Source organism: Aythya ferina (genome assembly GCF_964211825.1).
Source record: "Aythya ferina genome assembly, chromosome: 20".
In the NCBI taxonomy this organism is placed as follows: Eukaryota; Metazoa; Chordata; class Aves; order Anseriformes; family Anatidae; genus Aythya; species Aythya ferina.
This window is the reverse complement of record NC_140318.1, coordinates 6,129,077-6,148,868: the sequence shown is the minus strand read 5'-3', so window position 1 is coordinate 6,148,868 and position 19,792 is coordinate 6,129,077. Positions and strand designations below refer to the sequence as shown.

Here is a 19,792-nt window from a genome sequence, read left to right as displayed (position 1 = left end):
ACCCTCTTATCCCTCTAAATGCAGGTTGGCTGCCTCATGAGAAATCCTGGGAAATTAACTCCAGGTACTCTGTGTCATTGATTAATGACAGTGGGGAAGCATCAAAACGAGATGGTTTCTTTGTATTTCATGTTTACTCTGTCCATCTTACTTCAGGTGCTCTCAGAAGAAAGGCACAACTTGGCCTTGGCACAACTGCACGCCTTGTGCGAGCAGAGATTCCTTTGGGGTGCCCCATAAACAGCCCCATGGAAATCCTCCCCATGTTTCTGGGATCCCCTGGGCTCAGCCCCAGAAAGGCTGGGGCTGGGCTGGGCACAAAAGCTCTAGGGGTGAGCAGAGCACTCCAAGGGGCACTGACACCCATCCTGCCAGCCTGTACAGACTTCAATTGATCCAGGCAAACATCTTCCCCGTTTACTGATCTCATAGCTCCAAATACCAATTGGTGTGAAATGGAGCTACTTTTTTTGTTTTAAACAAACTCCATATTTATGGCCGGTGTGTTCAACAGTTCTGTGGTTTGCTTAGGAAGGTCTTCTATGTGCTGGTGGCTTTTTTCCAAATGGAAAATATGAAACAGGTAAAAAGCAAGAAAATGGCAACATGGAAAGATGGAACAAAGGGCTCCAAGTGGCACTGAAATTCCTATTTAGAAAAAGGGCCCTGAGCTCTAGACTGGCCATTCAGCCTCTAAAGTAGCTGACAAACAGACTGGAAAGAAATAAACAGAAGCAGAGAAAATGGAGAGATGAAGGCACTTGTAACATTAATTGATGAAGTGCTCTGTGACTAAGCTAGGAGCAGTTGCCCTCCAAGGAGCGATGAGGCTGAAGCCTTGGCTTTGCGGCCTTGCCGGATGGTGCAGAAAAGCTGCAGAAGCCATATCCTTCTTGTGGGCAGAATCAGAGCATACACGTTTAGTGGCGATGAAATGGGGCTTAGGAAAACAAGGCAGTGTTTTCCTTCGTTTGCTCTTTAAGGTGGAAGTTTGCACGTTCTGCAGGAAACCTCTGCCCTGGGCAGCAGGGCCATCAGCACCTCCACCTGCTTCTTTCTGCTGAGTATTTCCTCCTTCCCTAATCCTCCTGATTTGATTGAGCTCATTACATGCATCCTGCTAATCCTACAAGAATTGATACAGACGCGGGAGATTTCTGTTTCCGAAGGAGAGCTGGATCGTGCTAATCACTTGCTGATGGGCTCTGTGGGAGAGCAATCCATCCACCACAAACCTGCTACAGGACAAAACCCTTTTACGTGTTGCTGTCTTGGCTGCTTGCTGACATCAAGCATTGTTTGACCTCACAAGAGCCACAATTAAGGATTTTTTTAAAGGAGAAAAAAAAAATCAGTAGAATTCCAAGCTACCAAGCTTGGCACACACTCACGGCTTGAAATCTTCGTTTGACTCAATGACTTCACCTCTCCCAGGCTCTGCTGGTGCTGTGGGAGCCCCCCTTTCTTCCCCTGGGGACAACCTGACCCAGTCCAGCCATGTGCAGACTCCCCAGCCCAGCCTGGCTCCACACAAGGGTTCTCTGAAGATAGAGCTACTCTCCCTGGGTACCGCAGCATGGGGACATCCAGTTTGCCCTTGTCACAGTGGGAATGGCTCAGGAGGCAGCAACACCCTCCTGCAGGGTACAGCCTGCTCGGGGCAAAACCCACATTGGGTTTTGCTTCTTTTTTGCTTCAATTATTCCACCTTAAATGTTTTAACTGCAGCTTGTGATGGCGATTAGTCCAGCATGCAGAGTGCAACAGGTCTGGCCATACCAAAGCAGGTAACGTGCTCTGATTCAGACGAGAGGGCCAGGGTTAGCCACTTACCAAAGACCCCCGCTTGTATTGACTATACCATGTGGAAGGCTGTTCTTTGGGCCAACGAGCCATTTTACTCTGTAAAATATGACACGGGTTAAAGAAAACAGAAAGCACTGAGATGCATCTTACCAGTTTACCGCGCTTGAATTCACTGAACCAGGAGCCTGGGTTTTCCTTTGGCCAAGAAGTAATTCTAGCCTAGTTTGCGGACGGCAAGGAGGGAAGAGAGAAAGAAAAGAAAAAAAAAAGAAAGAAAAAAAGTTACATTCAGTTCCATGAGTAGAGTCTGCAAGTCTTATTGAAAATGTCCGACTTCTTTTAAAGAGAATGTTTCCTTAATCCTTATAAATCAGTAACAAGACCAGCCGGCAGAGCCCTAAGGTGCCAGCAGCCTCTCGAGCAGAAGGAGATGCCACTGCTTGGCACCAGCCTCCTTCACTAAGGGCTAATGATCACTAACTCCGGATTCTTTGGATGCCAAACCGGCAGTGCAGTCTGTTGGCAGGAGAGCTGAAAGGAAAGACATAGGGGAAAAAAAAAGGAAATATGAATAGTAGAAGTGCTGGTAACAGACAAGGCTGCTGTCACTCCAATGTCAATTCCAGATGCTGTGGGGCTAGGAAAGGCAAAGAGCATGCCTAAGGAAAAGCGTCCATCTGCCTCCTGCAGTTGTACAGCAACAAGGGGCAGCACAGGCTGCACATCCTCCTCCATCGGTGCCGGACCATTGCACGTGATGGAGCTCCAGCCACCTGGAGCAGTGCAGGGGGTGACCTTGACAAGAAACGTGCTGTCAGAGCATCCTTTATGGCTGACCATCCGAGCAGCTGAAGCACTTTTCGCAGTCAGAGCACAAGGAAGGAGTGCAGCTGCCGTGTGCTCTCCTGGTTTTCTGAAACCTCCCTCGCTTCTGCCGTAAATCTCTCCAAAAACAATGGGCAAACTTTATGCAGGTGTCTCAGGATTATCCCTTCCTTTCCAGTCTGTGAACCATAAAGCTGGTCAGTGTGCTGCCACTGTGCTAAGGGTGGACTGAAAGGGGAGATGTCAAGCCCTGCAAGGACTTACAGTAAAACCACTCAGCCAACACTTCATGCTGCTGTGGTAGCAGTTTTCATCCCTCTCCACGGAAAACCAGCAGGCTGAGCCTTTTTCTCATTACGGCATTACTGCAATAGTGTAGCACAGTTTGCATTTGGGGAGCATCAGAGCCTGTGTCCAGAAGAGCAGTTGGCAGGGGATGAAGTGGGGCCCAACAGCCACTGGCAGAACCAGTAGGGCATGAATCTGCTATAAGATCATGGGCAGAATCCACTTTTTTTTTTTTTGCTGTCAACACTTTGAGGAGATCCATGGCAAGGTAATGCAAAGGAGAATAAATCTATCTCCTATTTAAACAGCCCTAACAAAAAAATCAGGGAATATTTATGCTCTATGTTATTTGCCCTGCACTGGCACATATTTCTGGTGGATAAAATTCAGCAGGCGAACGGCTTCCACTGGAGTGAACAGCTTCATCTGCACCTCGTGCCAGCTGCAGCACAACTGTGACATTGGGAGCGCTCCCCCAGGCTGCTATGCAAAGACTTTCAGCTTGGCCAGCGCTAGAGCTGGTCCCCAGGGAGCAGGGAGAGCTGCTCCACAGAATAAGGTGCATGGCTATGGGGCAAGAAACGTGAGTATGGGTGAGCTAAGCACATCAGTACATGTTAACTTAATCAATCTTGTGTTTCAGTGCCTGGAACAGTGCTGAGACTGGCTGAAGCCATTTAGGAAACCAGATACCCCCGAGAAGCAGCAGGGAAAGTTACAGGAGGTGAACATTTATCTGCTCTGCCTGAAGGCACAGCCAGGACGGAGGAGGCAGCGGTGCTTGCGCACACCAACGGCAGAGTGGCAGCCCCACTGCAGGAGGGAAGACAAGGAATGAATTAAATGTGGGGAGCCACAGCTCCTGCACCAACACAGTTCTGCCTTTGCAAAGGAAAAAAATAAGGTTTTAGCATTTATCATGCCTGAAAACATCTTCAAAGTTTAAAACTGACTTACTCAAAGAAATTCTCTTCGTAAACATATTCCTTAGTACTTTAAAAGCCAGCATTGTACAACAAAAGAACTGCTCTGGATTTTTACTTGCTACTGTTCAAATCACCTGATATGGATTCTCTGTGAATATTCACATTAGGAAACAACCTCTTACCATCATGATATAGGAGAAAAATAAAGTTGTACGGACTTACTCCTTCAGACTTCTTATCCGGGAAGATGCAAGTCTCTCCACCAGCTGTGAAATTACAGTAAACTTTGAAAGAGTCCCTGGAACATCCTTGGTTAGGATCAACCCAGTATTCACCTGGATGCACGACAGGGCAGAGAGGGGAAGAAAGAATCAGCACTGTGGAGGGAGGACAATGGGCACTTCAACAACCATCTTAGTAGGTACATTTCATCTCATTCACAGGCCACTATTTTTTGGAGACCTTTTGTTCTGATTCCAGGTGATACAGTAGCACCTTTCAGGAATAGCTTTTTTTTTTTTTTTTTTTTTTGCATCAGACATCCCCATTCTTCTCTGTGGGTGAGCTACAATCCTCATGGGACACAAGGGCCAGAAGTTCCCCAAATCTTTCCCCTTGACTATTCACTATTAGTGGGAAACCCACAGCATATTCCCTGTCCCTGCTCAGTTCCAGGACGCACCGTCTGGGAAATCCGGGTGACAGAGCTGCAGGTCTTTGCAGGTGCGAGCTGGGTTATGTTGAGTGCCCAACGGATGCTTCATTTGCTCAATTTCCAGTTTCAAGGAATTCAGTGAGCCAAAAATTTCCTCCATGCCATCTGCATAGTCCATGTAGTTGTCAGCATTTCCATCATCCACCAGCTGGCTGGCATCGATGTTTCGCCTGGTCCTCTTGGAGGCCTGGATGGGCAGCGGCTGGATGACTTCTCCAGGAGGACCCTGAGTTGAGGGGAAAGAAAGTAACTTCTCATTGCAAAGGGGGAAGAGACAGAAGAAATGGCGAAAGCAGCCACCAGCACCGACAAACAGTACCACAAGACAGGTAAAACACCTATGATGGTGCTAATGAAAACCCCAGCCACGAGGCACGAACATGGGTTTCATCTTCTCTTGTCCTCCTCCCATTACTAATTTCTCCCTTCGCCTCCTTTCTTCCCTGGCAGGACCCACAACATCCTAAATCTTTACCTGGATATATACATTACAACACCTGTTAAATCAGAACCTCCTTTCACATTTCATGCGATGGGCTGTACTTACAGGAGGCCCTGGGGGCCCAGGAAGACCAGATTCACCCTTTGGACCTGTTGGACCCTAGGTGGAGAAACAATGGAAAAACATAAATCACTCAGAAAAAAGAAAAAAAAAAAAAAAACAAACAACACTTCTTACTGATACTGCACTACATTATTTCTTTTAATAGTCTCTAGCAGCAAAAACTATCTTCCTATCCCTTTAGGGACACAAAGAGAGTCTCCTACCCCCTTACCCCCCAATAAAATGTTTATTTTGTTTACTCTCTGATGCTTGGTAAGAGAAAATGTCTGTCAAATGCTTGGTATTAAGCAGTCAAATTTTGCTCAAGCTTCTGCAGAAAAGGAAGGATATTTCAAAGTATGAGGTCTCCAAATCAATTCAACAGGTTTATAAATCAAATAAAATCTTAAAAGTGATAAAATATTTAATTCTGCATGGAAAAAAAGACTTTAGGAAGTTGCACAGGAGGAATTTTTAGCTGCCTGAATAGATGATCTGTAGTACAAAGCCTGCTTTAGTGATGCATTTCTCACCTTCGCTTTTCAGCTTGCTACCTCCTGCTTCTATTTTTAATATCCTCTGCTTCACAATAGTGGGCTTTCTCCCAAGGACTATGCACTGGATTCCTCCTTATGATCTTTTCTACACTGATGTTCAATGAAGTACAATGCATGGAACAGAAACCTTCCCCAATTATAACTTCTGGGCTTGGACAACCTGAAAAGGCTGCATTTGCTACAGTCATCTTTGGCTAATTGCCTTAATGCTACTGATGGGGAGATGTCGCAGCAGGTTATGCACTTAATAAGAGATCCTCAGCCTCTTCATTTAACAAAGTCTATACTCACTGATGATCCTTTAGCACCTTTGGGACCAGGTGGACCCTGTGTAGAGAAGAATGAAGAAGGGAGTTAGTTTCTTTGTCAGCAGAGAACTCAGCCTCTCCTTACAGACACAGTACTGTTACACAAGGTTCTGCAATTTTAACATTCACTTCCCTTTTTGTGTATACTTTTCACATCCATTTGAGCTGGATGCTATTTTTATTTGCAAACAGACAAAAAACATTGGTGATGGACCAGCCTGCATCCCTCCCACAGGTCCATGCATGCCCTCTGACTTCCACCCACTGGGTACTCCTTCAGTAACTCATTCAGGTGTTGTTAATGGGCTCAGCTGGGCAATCCTAATTCCCCACAGCATCCTCAAACAAGGTCAGGCCAGATGGGCCGAACTGGGTTATCTGGGAGCACCAAGGTGACCCCAGAAGGGCTGTGGAGCTCCCCAGGAATTCAAAGATAATTACTTGTCACATACCGGTAATCCTGGTGGCCCTGGGGGTCCAATTGGTCCAGAAGGACCTGTGATACCCTGAAAAATAAAAGCAGAACAACACTGATTTGCATGCAGTGATGCTGGCCTATTGCTATGCAATTAACATCTGCTCACAGTTGACCACCTGATTTTGGAGGACATTCAAATTTGAAAAATCAATTAATATTATTATTATTTTTTAAGTGTGTGCATCCAGAGAAGGTTATGAGTGGGAAATCTCATTTAGGCACACAGTTCTAAAAATCAGTCCTCCTGATGCATATTTAATGTTACCATCCCTCCAAGCCTATTCAACTCTTTTCATACAAGCCCTGAGAAACTGCTTTCCACTAAAATGGGTCATTCTGGAGCACCTCTACATTTCACATGTAGAATAAACCACATTAATATAGAAAACAGCAAATATTCCTCAAAATTTAGCAAGACTCCCTTGCTGAGCTTGACCATCTCTCCTATACCGCACTTGCTCAAAGGCAGCAACCCCCCCCCAGAGCAAAAACGTGTTTAATGAAGGTCTTATGGGACATTTACCTGCTCTCCTTTGGGTCCTGCTGAGCCCTGGGGGCCTGGGAGACCTCTGTCGCCCTTTTCTCCCTGCTCACCCGGTGGCCCAATAAGACCAATTAAACCTGGATGACCCTAGGGGAAAATAGCAGATGTTAATTACGATCTCTCTCCGGAGGTAACCGAACGCCAAAGCTACCCATCAAAGACATCTCCAGGTACACAAACAAATATCTAAGCAAGGTGACAGGAGTTTGCAGCTACCCTTGACACCTGGAAGCGGCAGAGCAGTGAAAGGACGAGCTTTTTGCAACGGGAAATGCTACAAATGCAGAAACAGAACTGCTGCACCCAAGTGCCTGCTCGTTTTGTATGGGACATATACTTCATACCCTTCTGTGGGAAGGAGACTCCTGCCCTAAAGCAGACGGGTGTTTGCACCGCCTGGTGCAAACAGACACAGACATCAGCGAGGTCGTGCACCGACTCTTACCTTTTCACCTTTAGGGCCAGAGTCTCCTTTAAGGCCAGGCAAACCAGGTGGGCCCTTTGGGAGACAGGAGGGAAAACAAAGGGGAGAATGAGATTATGGAAAACACACTCTCCTGTTTCAAAACCTCATCAGATGTGATGGTCTGGACGTACCATTGGGCCTGGAGGACCGTCTGGGCCAGGTGATCCGGGGAGACCTTGTTCACCCTGTAAAACATCACAATTCCCTCACAGCCAGCGTTCATGACAGCAGTGCTCCCAGCTGGGGTTACTCAGATTATTCATAAATTCTCATCCTGCCACTGTGCCAGGGAACATTTGCCCTGTTTTCTTAAAGGTGGTAAGGACAAATGTGTTTATACCCCCCTTGTGCTCCAATCTCCACTGGAAAAGGGGCTTTCAAGCTCCAGGAAATGTTGCCCCAGAGCAGACCCAGCACTCAGATAAAAGGTGCTGGGAGCTGGTATCCATCATCACGTTATTTCCACTAAGTGTGTTTTGCCTGCTGTCAGGCACTGCAGCACAGAAGCTCTCTGCCCACTTGCAGACAGCATGTTACACTGGGAACAAGGTGCCTTCCACAGCAAATGCCCCTAAAGCACAGCCCTGAGCAGAAATGTTCTCAGACTCTGCTCCTTTGGGGAATACTTACGACTGGACCAGGAATTCCTCGAAGACCATCAGGGCCGGGTTTCCCTGGAGCACCCTGGGGACCGATTGGGCCTGTCTTCCCAGGAGGTCCTTCCAAACCAGCTTCACCCTGTGTGCAAAGACAGCACGGTTTAATTTGCATCGGGCCGTCAAGTGATCTTCTCAGAGATGCAGAAGTGGCTGGCAGGATGTCACCAAACAAACACAATTCCCTGCATAGCATGTAAAATTTTCCATTCGCTGATTTTCCTGCTGCTTCCCTATCCCTGATGTGCTGGGGACAAGTCTCCAAACAGCTTCACTTTTCAGCCTTGCCTATTTCTGCTGATTTACAGCAGGAACGGTTCTTTGCTGCGAGCCCTCCAGAGCGTGAAGCTTCCTTTGGTTCGGTCCTGAGAGATGTGCTAGCAGAGCACATCCTCCTCCACCAGCGTTCCTGTGCCTGCCACAACAATTAGATCTGTAATTTGCAATCCCACTTGCCGTTTCCCCACCACCCCTAATGAAACTGCCACGGTCCAATAATGCTGTGTTTGCCCTGGGATATGATGCATGGCTTTGCAGGCCGTATTATTCACAACACATTAAATTGCCAAATATGGCACTTTGTCATTTTGAAGCAACAAAAATATTCCCATGACCTTACCAAGCTCTAATCAACTCCACGGAGTTTGTTCAAAGATGAAACATACGCTTTAATTTGAGGCCAACAGCCCCAGATTCAGGCTATTTTGTTGTAGCGCAGCAAAATCAAATGACTGTCTTTCAATAACAATGTCAGAGGGTGAGAGCTTTGGCACATGAAGGATATGGTAGAAGACAAATCCCATTCAGCTCTCACCTTGGCTCCTTTCTCTCCTTGCCTTCCTTCGGGACCAGCTGGACCAGGAGGGCCCTAAAGAAAGCACAAAATAGATGCAAAACACAGTTAGATCACCCTGATCTGTAACAGCCTAGTGGAATTACCAAAACAGTGCTTCAGCCCCAGAGAAGAAGACAACGTGGAGACAAAATCTCTGAAAGGCTTTATAAATTAGCTTCTTGATAAAAAAAAAAAATCTCTCGTCTCTACCAGGAGAGAGAAAGTAAAGGAGCACCTTAAATTTATATTTTCTTTTGGGTATTGGAATCTTTGAAAAAACAATGAGATTTAGTTGACAACTTCCCATTGATTTCCAATGGCTGTGGATGGCATGTCAATTTTTTTTTTATACATGCTACTGCCTGGCATTTACTTTAGACGGAGTCATAAAATCGGTTAAAAAAAAAAAATCAACACGAGTACATTCAGAAAAATATTTTTAAACAATCAGCTTACCCTTTTTCCTGGGGGTCCGGAGGGTCCTGGCTCTCCCGTGGGACCTGGGGAACCCTAAATGGAGAGTGGAGGAGAAGCCATTACTGCACCACGAGACATGGGAAGAAGAAGCAAGCGTGCAAAACTCCAGCTGAGATTTGGAGTTTGTGCTAAGTCGGGGTGTGGGCGGCCAGTACAACTCCCAGCACTTCCTTGGGGTGCAGGTGGTATCTTGTTTTATCCCTTCCCACCATGTAATACCATAAGGCATGGCGAGCTTAAAACGAAAGGCTACATTTTGTGTTTTTTTTTTTGTAAACTAAAGTTTTTCTTTTTGGATGTATTGCTGAGCAGCCTGGATGGATGGCAGTGGCCAGGCTGACACAGACAGGAAGGGATGGGACGGGGCAGGCGGCTGGGGAAGCTGTTGGGAATTTGTTGCTGTACATCTTTCTGTGCTAAAGCCCTTGGACCTGCACAGAGACACTGGGGACTGAACACAGAGTCCTTCCATCCAGTTACTCACAGTCTGACCAGGTTCGCCATCATCACCTTTGTCACCAGGGGGACCATCTTGACCCTAAAATGGAAGAAGGAAGCAAGCAGGAATATATAGGGTACAAATGGAGCTAAATAAAACATTAGACCCAACAGGTGTGGTTCAGCATGTCCTGATGTCACCAGGAACCATCCCTTCCCATCTCTCGCTGGGAATGCCAGCATCAGCAAACCTCCCACATCAAATACTGTGGACAGGAACTGCTACCACCCCAAAGGCTGCGGGGTGGGCAGAAGAACAGTCTTATGGTGGGACTTCCCACCCTTTCCCCAGGTAAAGACCAGAGGAGCTGCTGGTGAACGAACAGCACACAGTCGTATTTCACAAAACCTAATTATCCCTCTATGGGACAAACACTTACGGCTGGACCAGGTTCTCCAGGAGGACCGGGGTCACCAGGGAAACCAACTGGACCCTGTGAAGAGAGAAGAGGGAGATCCCCAGGTAAGAGGTTGCACCTGGAGAGCTGCAGAGCACTGTACCTGTCACCCCACTGGCAACATGGGGAGATGCCCTGTGGAGCAAAATCCCAATTCCCTACCCTCAAACCCAGTCCCAGTTCACATCCCAGTTTTGTGTCTTCAGTAATTTCATCCTGTTACAGTTCTCTGCAGCTCTGCAGCCAGGCTATACAAAGCTCCAGTATCTACACAGGGAATTTCATCTAGTTTTTCACAAATAGTGACAAGTGACAGTGAAATCCTCTCAGCTTTGGAGAATGCGCAGATTAGAAGGTTTTGCTTTTCTTTACTACACGACGTGTAACATTTTTCACCTGAAGATCCTCTCAAAGCATTTAATGACTAAAACAACTCCACCACTCTCCTCCATATAATGCCTATTGTGCACTTCAAATGATTCTGAGAACAGCGCTCAGACACTAAGTTTGAACCAATAATGCACTCTCCCCAAACCCCATCTGTTAAGAGAGATGACTAACTCCCCTGCCTCCTTTGCTGTTTCATGCCATCTTTGTTTATCGCATGATGAATTTCTTCAGCCAACAAGCATCAAAGGAGCAGGCAAGACAAATACTGTACCATTGTCATCTGGTATAAATCAGTCCAGCTCTGCTGGCTTCCATAGAGCTACAGCAATTAGCATCAGCAGGGATCTGACCCCGGAGGTACTGCTCCCAGATTCACATAAATCTCCTCTCTGCTATCTTGGAAGCTTTGCTCTGGTACAGAGGACCCTTGCAATGCACAAACTCAGATGCAAAGTAATCCTATTGCAGGCCCTTTCCATAAGTGTGTTTCCTGACAGCCTGCAAAAAGGACTAATGATTCAAGTAACGCTGCAAGATATTGTACAGTTGGGTCTTTTCCTCATTAGCACCCTAAAGGAATGGATTAATAGCACATATTAATTAGAGGGGAAATTCTCTGGCTGGTAAACTACTTAGAATTTCCACAGTAATCCCTGGAAAACGTCTCTGCATGTGGAAATCTCCACAGGGCAAGACAAGGAAGCGCTATTTTGACAGCATGGGGTACTTACAGGGCTGCCTTTGGGCCCATCATCACCTGGTGGACCTTTGGGACCAGGTGGACCAGCAGCACCAGAGGGACCTGCTTCACCCTTTTCACCTCTTTCACCTTTAGGACCCTGTAAAAGAAAAAAGGATGTTTCTATTATCCAGTAAACCATCTTACCAATCCCTAATTATCCTTTAATCAATTCTGAACAGAACTCTCTATTTGTATCTCCAAGCACAAGGACGTGATTTAGCAGTCCCTTCCCACAAAGATTCGATGGTGTTCCTGTTGTTGTGGGCAGCATGCATCCCGTGACTAAACGCTCTCCTATAAATACCCCGTACCATGGCAATGCCTCTGCCTGACGCCCAAACCAAGAACCCAGCTGGTTCAGTCCCCATCCACATCCATCCCTCCCGAAAACCTCTTTCACCAGCTCCCTGGGGGTACCACGGACAAAAATCCTCTCTCTGCCACATCCCATAGCATACTCACCGGCAGGCCAACCTCCCCGGGAAGACCAGGCTCACCAGATTCACCAGGTTCACCCTGCAGGGGAGAAAAGAGGAAGCCTACAGTCGTATTTCTGCAGGGTGCTGAGCTTTCTGCTGACGTGCTGAACCCCTTGGGCCTGCTGAGAGCTGTGAGCCCCAGCAAGGCACGGGCTGGGTGCTGCCACGCCACACGCTAGGGAGACCTCACTATTTTCTGTTCAGGCACATTTCCATCTTTTGGCTTATAATAACAAAAATACACAACATATATCTCTCTCAATAGATCTGTTTACTTAATTGAGGAGAAATCACTAGAATAAGTACCTCAAGGACTTCATTAAGCATGCTTCAGGTTGGGAGGAGCTGCCTCTTTTTAAATGGCACCTATTTATAGGCCAGGTGGATGAACAAAATGCCCACAGCCAGGAATTTACCCCATCACCACCCCACTCACCTGGCCTAATCCTCACCTTATCACCTGAAAATACAGCTCAGGCTCCAAAACAGATTCTCTAATGAGCCCACCACAACTGTGGGAATTGGCACAGTCTGCAGAGCCACTCATGCACCTGAGCCGTCTTGAGGTCTCATTTCACATGAGCACATCAAGGATGATGCTCACATAATGGGAGCATTCAGCATCCAAGCTAGACCAGTAAGCAGACCTGGTGTATCTTCCTCAACAGGCTTTTTTATTTCCCTTTTCTATTTTAAATGATCACCCTGATACATCGATATCTTAACACAGAAGACCTCCTTATTAGCAAAGCCCCCAAACAAGTAGCAAACTTCTTGCAGGCTTCAGTTGGGTTTGGGCGGATGCTTTACCTTCTCTCCTACTGCGCCAGGATTTCCAATTCCCCCGGGAGAACCCTGGGGGCCGTCTGCTCCTGGTGGTCCAGATGGACCTCTGGGCCCAGGTGGGCCTGGCGGGCCCTGGGGAAAGGGGAGACAAACCTCAGACATGTTCTTGGAGAAACACTTATGTCAGTGATGAAAATAGGAGAAAAGCATCTTACCATTTGCCCAACATCACCTGTTTCTCCCTTCTCACCGGGTGGTCCAGGCAGGCCCTGAGGAGATGTAGGAAGGGATAATTTTTAGCCATGAACATCTCTGGTGGAGGCCCCAGCTTTCATCACCCCCAGCACTCCCTTGATGCTACAAATTACCTGCAGGCCCACAGGGCCAGGGGGACCAGGGAAACCTCGAGGTCCTTCATCACCTTTCTGACCAAAGAGGCCTTGCTGTCCTCTGGGACCTGGCTCTCCATCGGCTCCCTATGAGGAAAAAGTCTAACGTGGCTTAGCATGGGCACGAGGTGGGTGCACAGCCCCGTCCCCAGCACCTCCTGCTGCAGCCAGCAATGCTCATCCCTATGCACCGGGTATGAGCAGTGCCAGGCAGAAATTGCAACTCTTTACAGAGCTTCCCAAAATATATATATATTTTTTTTATGGTAAGAAGCAGGATTCCTGCTGACAATACTCACAGCTGGGCCTGGCTGACCAATTGGACCCTGGGGGCCAGTAGGACCTGGTGGACCCTGTCGTGAAACAGAAGTGCAATGTCACATTTAGGAGCAGGAGGTGAAAAATCTCACCTGTAAAATAAGCACAGCATCCATTAAACCAGCATAAATCTCTGACAGAGGGCAGTGGGTGGACAGGGTCCCTGGTGCACCAGTGCTGGTGCAGCAGCGCTGCGCCCAAGGACGTGCTTAAACTCATTTTGCAAAACACTTTCTGGGGGCGGTGGAAGCTGGAAATCTTTCTGGAGAGAAGGAAGCCATCTGTGTGTTTCTGTGTAGCATAACATGTCTGACAGATCACCATTAACCTCCAGCATCCCCTCCTGGGGGGTGCAGCTACCTGCCTCCATGGCCGAGAAGCCAAAACCAGTGCAATCCAACTTCTTCCTTCGGTACATTTACAGGGGAATTTGGTCTTAGCCATCAGTCACGCATCTTTGCTCCAGCAAGGCAGTATCACACCACTCAGTCCTCTCTAGATACATACGTGCAATTTATTTTCCATCCCTCAGCCTCTGAGCACACAAAGGATGCTTCAGTGTGCTATAAGCAACCAGAAAAGTAACCGCAGCCAAACACCGAGCTCTAACAGCAAGGGCTGAAGAGAAAAACACTTCAAGCACTCACTCTTTTTTTTTTTTACACCATGTGGGTATTTGATGAAGCAAAGGAGAAGAGGAAGGAGTGACAGGAAGAAGTTAAAACAATACCGTTTTCTGTTTCCAGCAAGCCACACAACATCATCACACGTTCCTCCAAAGAGCAGCTGCTGGCGATGCCCGGTGCACTCACCTGCTCCCCTTTGTCACCCTTGCTGCCCTTCTGGCCAGGTTCCCCGATCTCGCCCTGCCAGGAGCAAAGGGGCACAGTTAGTTTCCATGTGCTCACCCAAAAGATGCTGATTCCCACAGAACCCCCCTAAAAATGCTGAAAAGGGCCAGTGATTTGGCTGTAACCAAACCCTTCTGCATCATTAAACTTTCCCAAGCCACCGCACGATGCAGGACCCAACATCCTGCAGGCCTCGTTAGCGGTGATGAGCGATACACCCCAGCTAACGCTTTCGAAGAATCCTCCAGTCCTAGAGGGGCTTAATGAGAGAGTGGGAAAGGTAATTAATTTGGAAAGGCCAAGCGCCTGAGGGCAGACCACCTGCTACAGGCTCGGGGAAGGCTAACTGGATTTCAGCAAGTGGTTTGGCTGGCAAATTTGGCCTGATTCTCTCCCAGACCTGACTCTGCTCGAATTGCAGGACTGTGAGCACCACAAAACATCCCTGTTTTAGCAGACGGCACGGTGGCACTGGGACAGGCGGCCCCACTCCCCCCCAGTGACCCCATACAGCAGGAGGACTTCTCCCACCTTGTCTCCGTCCTCGCCAGGGGGCCCGACAGGACCTGCTGGGCCCGGCAGTCCCACCGGGCCCTGGATGCCATCCCGACCCGCTGGGCCTTGAGGACCCTTCTCGCCCTGGAAGCAAAAAGAGCAAACAGGTCAGGCAGAGCTCACCTCCACCCTCCAACCGACCCATTGCAGTCCATTAACATTTTATGCAGCTGAAAACGACCCCAACTGCATGGACACGTAGAGCAAGACATGTTTCCAGATGATATTTCCTGGATCTCCCTCTCTCTCTCTCTCTCTCTCTCTCTCTGTGCTCGCTCTCTGAACAAGACAAAAATTCTATCTCCAGAGATAAAGAACAAACAAACCTAAACGGCGAATACCCAGATCACAGCTGCAATTTCGCTGCTGTAGCAATACAATTAGATTTAATCTGAACCCTCTGCCATCTCTCTCTGAATGACAAACAAGTCTCCAACTAATTTTTATTCCCACAGACCAGTTCTTACTGATGCTGGTCCTGACTGCCCCAGCTCCATCCCTGGCTAATCCCTAAATAATGGCCCTGAGCTCTCTCCTGAGCCTCTGGACAAAAGAAAATACATGAAGCAAATAAAGCAATCTCTGCTGGCCTCCTGCTTAAACATCTTCTTGTATTCCTCAAGCCTGGAGCCTTTACTCAAATTTGTTTGTTTATAGGAACTGAACAGTGGATATTTTTCAGTTTCCTTGTACATAATTTAATTGCATCTGAATTCTGGATGCTCTCTTCTGAATAATTAGATGCCACATAAATTGCCTATTCATCTGTCCAATAACACATCATATAGATACTTGGCAGGACAGATGTTCATAAAGCTGATTCACCAAGAAATTCTTGCCTCTGGACTAGCTGTTGGAGTTCCAAATAAGCCAGCAAATGTGGAATGCACTGCCTGATAAACGCTTCTGATAACAACAATCAATCAGTGCAAGTGTCCTCGTGCAGTCTGAAATCCCTGATGCCAGCATTTGCTCATTTTGCTGGATCCGAGGCTGAGCCTGGGCATGAACCAAAGCAACCCAGACGTCAGAGATGGTTCCAGCAACACTCCTGGGGCACGGATTCATGGCACAGCCTTCCCCCTTGGGAATGCCATGGCACTGGGCTCCTCGGGGACAAGCAGAGGCATCCTGCCCACTCCCTGCTGCCTGCAGGTGACATCTCACATGTGAGCCGAGGGACTGAAAGATGTGAGAGTGTGCACGGCTGCTCTCAGCATCTTTGCGCGGGCTCCAGCAGACGACTGGCATGCTCACATCACAGGAGCACACAGCATTTGTTTCTTGTTTCCTTTTTTACACCCAGTCTGGGGACTGTCTCCATGCTCAGCTCTAGTTCTACGTGACCCACAGCTGTTAATTGGTGTACTGGTACTTACTGGGGCTCCCTTTTCACCTGCAGGTCCCGGAGGTCCCTGGGGGCCAGGTCGCCCTGGCAAGCCGATGGGGCCGGCTGAGCCCGCGGGGCCTCGCTCGCCAGGAGAGCCCTGTTTGGAGAAGGAAGGAGCAAGCATTACTGGGTTATCGAGCATTATCTATATGCAGAAAGAAAGAAATGCAGCAGTAGGACGCTGCAAATGCATGAACTTAGTAAATGAGCACGTCTAAAGGGGGTGAGTTCCATGCGGTGGCTTGGCACCATCAGCCCAAGGGGTTCTGCAGATCTTAATTAAAATCCTTGAAACTGCTGAGTTCTCCCCTGGCTGGTGCAGTGAGCTCAGTTCCTGGGGGCACATTATCAGCTTGGAACATGCGTGTGACCACTTCATGGTTAACGCAGCCGGGAGGGTTCGATGATGAGTATTTTCTTCCAGAAGGGCTGCACGGAGCACACATCTCAAGTGGGAACAACTTTCAGAAGAAAAGCTGGTGACTTAAAAGCAAAATTCTGGATGTCCTGGATCATCCCAGTTCCCCCAGCTTGTCACGTATGTTCATAGCTAACCCCATAAAATAACTGAGCTATTACATGTGTGTCTTGTAAAATAAAGCAATATCCAGAAAGCCATTAGTTAGCACAGTAACGGAGGAGGCACTGCGCTGTGACTAACCCTCTGTTTTGGCTTGCCAAGCTTGTAAAAGTGTTAGGTGGTGCCTGGGAGGGCAACGATACTCACTGCTGGACCGGGGGGGCCTGGGGGACCTTCGTTGCCTTTCAGTCCTGGAGCACCCTGGAGGGAAGAAGATGGGAAAATGGAGTCATTTGGGGAGTTGTGTGCTGCGCTGCTGGGGTGTCCTTCCTGCTGGAAGGACGGAGACTTACGATGGGGCCGGGGAGACCTCGCTCTCCAGGGAAGCCTCGCAAGCCTGGGGGTCCATCCTTCCCGGGGAGGCCGGCGGGACCAGGGTCCCCCTGTAACAACAAGGACAAAGAGCTAAGGAGCTGCAGATGCCATGGGGGCACGGCTCCTCTCCCTGTGCCAGAGCCTTGACAAAGCCCTGTGAAACATCATTTCTTTACTGGATCATCCCTCTCCACCTCTGCAAGAGGGGCAGCTGTCCAGGAGTGGAAGGAGGGGAAGCCAGCAGGCTGCTCATCCCTACCTTGGTCCCTTCCTTTCCAGTGAGGCCAGGGAGACCTTGTTCACCCGGGGGACCTGGAGGACCTGGGTGTCCCCGCTCACCCATGGGACCCGTCTCACCAGTCGGACCCTGAGGACAGAGAGCAGGGAGAAGGCGGTGGGTGTCACCAGAGCAAATAGAGGAGGAAGGGCATCAGTTTGCTCCTTTAGGCTGCTACAGGATGGAAGATGCTTCTTCCCTCATCCGTCCCTTGCAGTGTCACCAGGAATCCCCACAGAGATGCCTCCTTTGGCACCTAAAGGATCTCTGGTGCGGAAGAGGACAAAACTGCACTGAACAGACAGGAGGTATTGGAAAGAAAGCGTTCACATAAATGAGATCATCACTCAAATTATTACGCTTAGTTGTCTTTTTAACTGAAAAATTCCTAAGTATTCTACAATCATGCTGATTTGCCCTAATATGGGGAATAAATAATGGATGAGGCTTGTACTACACGGCGGTTGCTGCCTGCCGCTGTGCCATACACGGGCACTGATGGTGACGAGTGTGCCACAAGGCCCGGAGCAGAAGGTTCCCCAGCGGCCCGTTTTGGAGGAGGACACAAGCTGTGAGCACAATGCTACGACAACCCTGCACGTCGGGGTCCGCTGGGACCATGGTTGTGATTCGTGTCACGCTGCAGGGTGCCACTTAGCCTAAGCAGAAGGAGAACGCCGCGATCGCTCGGCAGCCACACATCAGACTAACTACACGCTGCCGAGCCAAAGGAAATTGCCACGGAACCTAATTTGCACTTGAGAAGACAGACACAGTCGGGGAATTGCCCCTAATCATGGAACTTACAAATCAGAGAATTTACACTATCATTAAAGAGGACAAATTAATTGCTTTGTAATTAAAGAGCAACCTCCCTGGCAATTCAGGGAAGAAGACAACCAAACCCCAGTCCTTCTCAGCCTAGGACTCCACCTACACAACCGATGCACGAGCCCTGCATGCTTGTACTTAAGGGGTACAAATTCTGGTCGCGTAGTTATTATTTCCAGATTGCACTGAGTTCATTGCAACTGAAATAAAATCAAAAAAAAAAAAAAAGGCACAATTCCGACAGAATCTGGCAGCACTTCATGTTAAACAGGGATGCATTTCTTCCTAACGAAATGTCACACCACTCTTGCATCATGCTCCTACTGCTCCGATTGCCCGGTAGGTTGCACAGCCCTTCTGAATCACATCGAACTCTTTGGTCCTTCTGTCAGGCTGCACACAGCTGGTCTGTGTCTCCCATCCTGCACCCGTTTTACACCAGAGCAGCTCTGTTAAGTTCACAGGAGCCACCTCATCTCCAGCAGGGCTCACACACCTTGTCTAAGCGCCATCCTGTTCTCTCCTACCCTACCTGCATGCTGTACCCAGGAAAATGAGCCACAAGGGGCTGATGCAAGCACCAATATTTGTTCCTTACCTGAGGGCCTACAACGCCAGGGGGGCCAGGAGGGCCGGTCTTGCCTTGGAAACCCTGTTAGAAAAAGGGAGAAGACAAAAAGGTGACGATTCTGCCATGGAGTGCTCTCGTGAGGCTCACGGCCAGCTGCTGCCTGCTCCTCTCCGGCGGAGCTGCTGACCATGAGCGATGGGCACCCGAAGGCAAAAGGAAGGAGAAATCAAACAGAAGGTGTAAAATTTCTATCTGTACATTTATGGGAGCAAGAGAATGGTAGAAAAAGGAACTATCAAAGCCTTTCAGCTCCAGTGGAGGGTTCTGGGTGCTGCCCTAGGGATGAGTGGGTGTTTTGGTGGATGGCCATCAGATCTTCAGCTCAGCTCTGCTATTTTGGTGGAGCTACTGTGGTTTGGCTGAAGGACTGGCCATATAAAAAAATAATAATAATTGCTACACTCATAAAACCTACAGAGGAAATGGCTATTAATGGCTATTGCTCTTAATGCTGAGCAATTCTTCATCACCATTTCCCTTCTCCTGCTCCCAGTTCCAGAGCGGTTCCCAGTTTGAGCTTCACTCCTAGGGAGCCCTGAGGCTGGGTAACCACAGGCAGTGCCAGTCCCCAGCCCTGCAGTTTCATTTCCTTCCTCAACGTCTGCTGAAATAAATCACAGACGTGTTTCTCTCTGGATGGTCAAATGATGAGTAATGAAGTCTCCACGACAGCTACTTATAATGACATTTAAAGAGTGGCAATAATGAACTATCACCACTGCAATTGTTTAGTTCTCCTAAGCCACTCTTTAAAAAGCACATTAATTATCATTCTGACTGTAGCATGCTGACAAGCTTGAGAAATGTCAGTTAGGGCATACAGGCTATTTCTCACTGCCACAAAAGATGAGCAGATAAGTCCCAAGCCAACGGTACCATGTCATGCTAAGAAACTACTCAAAGCTACTCTAGCTGTCTGCAGATCACAGAAAATATC

General features: G+C 48.3%; 1 protein-coding gene across 4 annotated transcripts in view; it reads right to left on the bottom strand.

Annotated features, from left to right (window-relative positions):
• The window catches only part of COL5A1 (collagen type V alpha 1 chain), a 168,091-nt gene that overhangs the window by 7,242 nt on the left and 141,057 nt on the right, over nucleotides 1-19,792 (bottom strand). For 2 of the 4 annotated variants that reach the window (XM_084494111.1, XM_084494109.1), the window contains 27 exons: nucleotides 18,823-18,876; nucleotides 17,376-17,483; nucleotides 17,095-17,184; nucleotides 16,949-17,002; nucleotides 16,211-16,318; nucleotides 14,808-14,915; nucleotides 14,238-14,291; nucleotides 13,407-13,460; nucleotides 13,087-13,194; nucleotides 12,934-12,987; nucleotides 12,743-12,850; nucleotides 11,916-11,969; nucleotides 11,443-11,550; nucleotides 10,304-10,357; nucleotides 9,910-9,963; nucleotides 9,405-9,458; nucleotides 8,928-8,981; nucleotides 8,088-8,195; nucleotides 7,589-7,642; nucleotides 7,437-7,490; nucleotides 6,971-7,078; nucleotides 6,422-6,475; nucleotides 5,953-5,988; nucleotides 5,108-5,161; nucleotides 4,528-4,786; nucleotides 4,068-4,180; nucleotides 1,957-2,025 (listed from right to left, as the gene is read on the bottom strand). In XM_084494111.1, coding sequence (XP_084350237.1) covers nucleotides 1,957-2,025; nucleotides 4,068-4,180; nucleotides 4,528-4,786; nucleotides 5,108-5,161; nucleotides 5,953-5,988; nucleotides 6,422-6,475; nucleotides 6,971-7,078; nucleotides 7,437-7,490; nucleotides 7,589-7,642; nucleotides 8,088-8,195; nucleotides 8,928-8,981; nucleotides 9,405-9,458; nucleotides 9,910-9,963; nucleotides 10,304-10,357; nucleotides 11,443-11,550; nucleotides 11,916-11,969; nucleotides 12,743-12,850; nucleotides 12,934-12,987; nucleotides 13,087-13,194; nucleotides 13,407-13,460; nucleotides 14,238-14,291; nucleotides 14,808-14,915; nucleotides 16,211-16,318; nucleotides 16,949-17,002; nucleotides 17,095-17,184; nucleotides 17,376-17,483; nucleotides 18,823-18,876 — 2,187 coding nt within the window. Of the gene's footprint in view, nucleotides 1-1,833; nucleotides 2,026-4,067; nucleotides 4,181-4,527; nucleotides 4,787-5,107; nucleotides 5,162-5,952; nucleotides 5,989-6,421; nucleotides 6,476-6,970; nucleotides 7,079-7,436; nucleotides 7,491-7,588; nucleotides 7,643-8,087; nucleotides 8,196-8,927; nucleotides 8,982-9,404; nucleotides 9,459-9,909; nucleotides 9,964-10,303; nucleotides 10,358-11,442; nucleotides 11,551-11,915; nucleotides 11,970-12,742; nucleotides 12,851-12,933; nucleotides 12,988-13,086; nucleotides 13,195-13,406; nucleotides 13,461-14,237; nucleotides 14,292-14,807; nucleotides 14,916-16,210; nucleotides 16,319-16,948; nucleotides 17,003-17,094; nucleotides 17,185-17,375; nucleotides 17,484-18,822; nucleotides 18,877-19,792 lie in introns of all 4 variants that reach the window. The other 2 variants (XM_084494108.1, XM_084494110.1) reach the window with 2 other exon arrangements.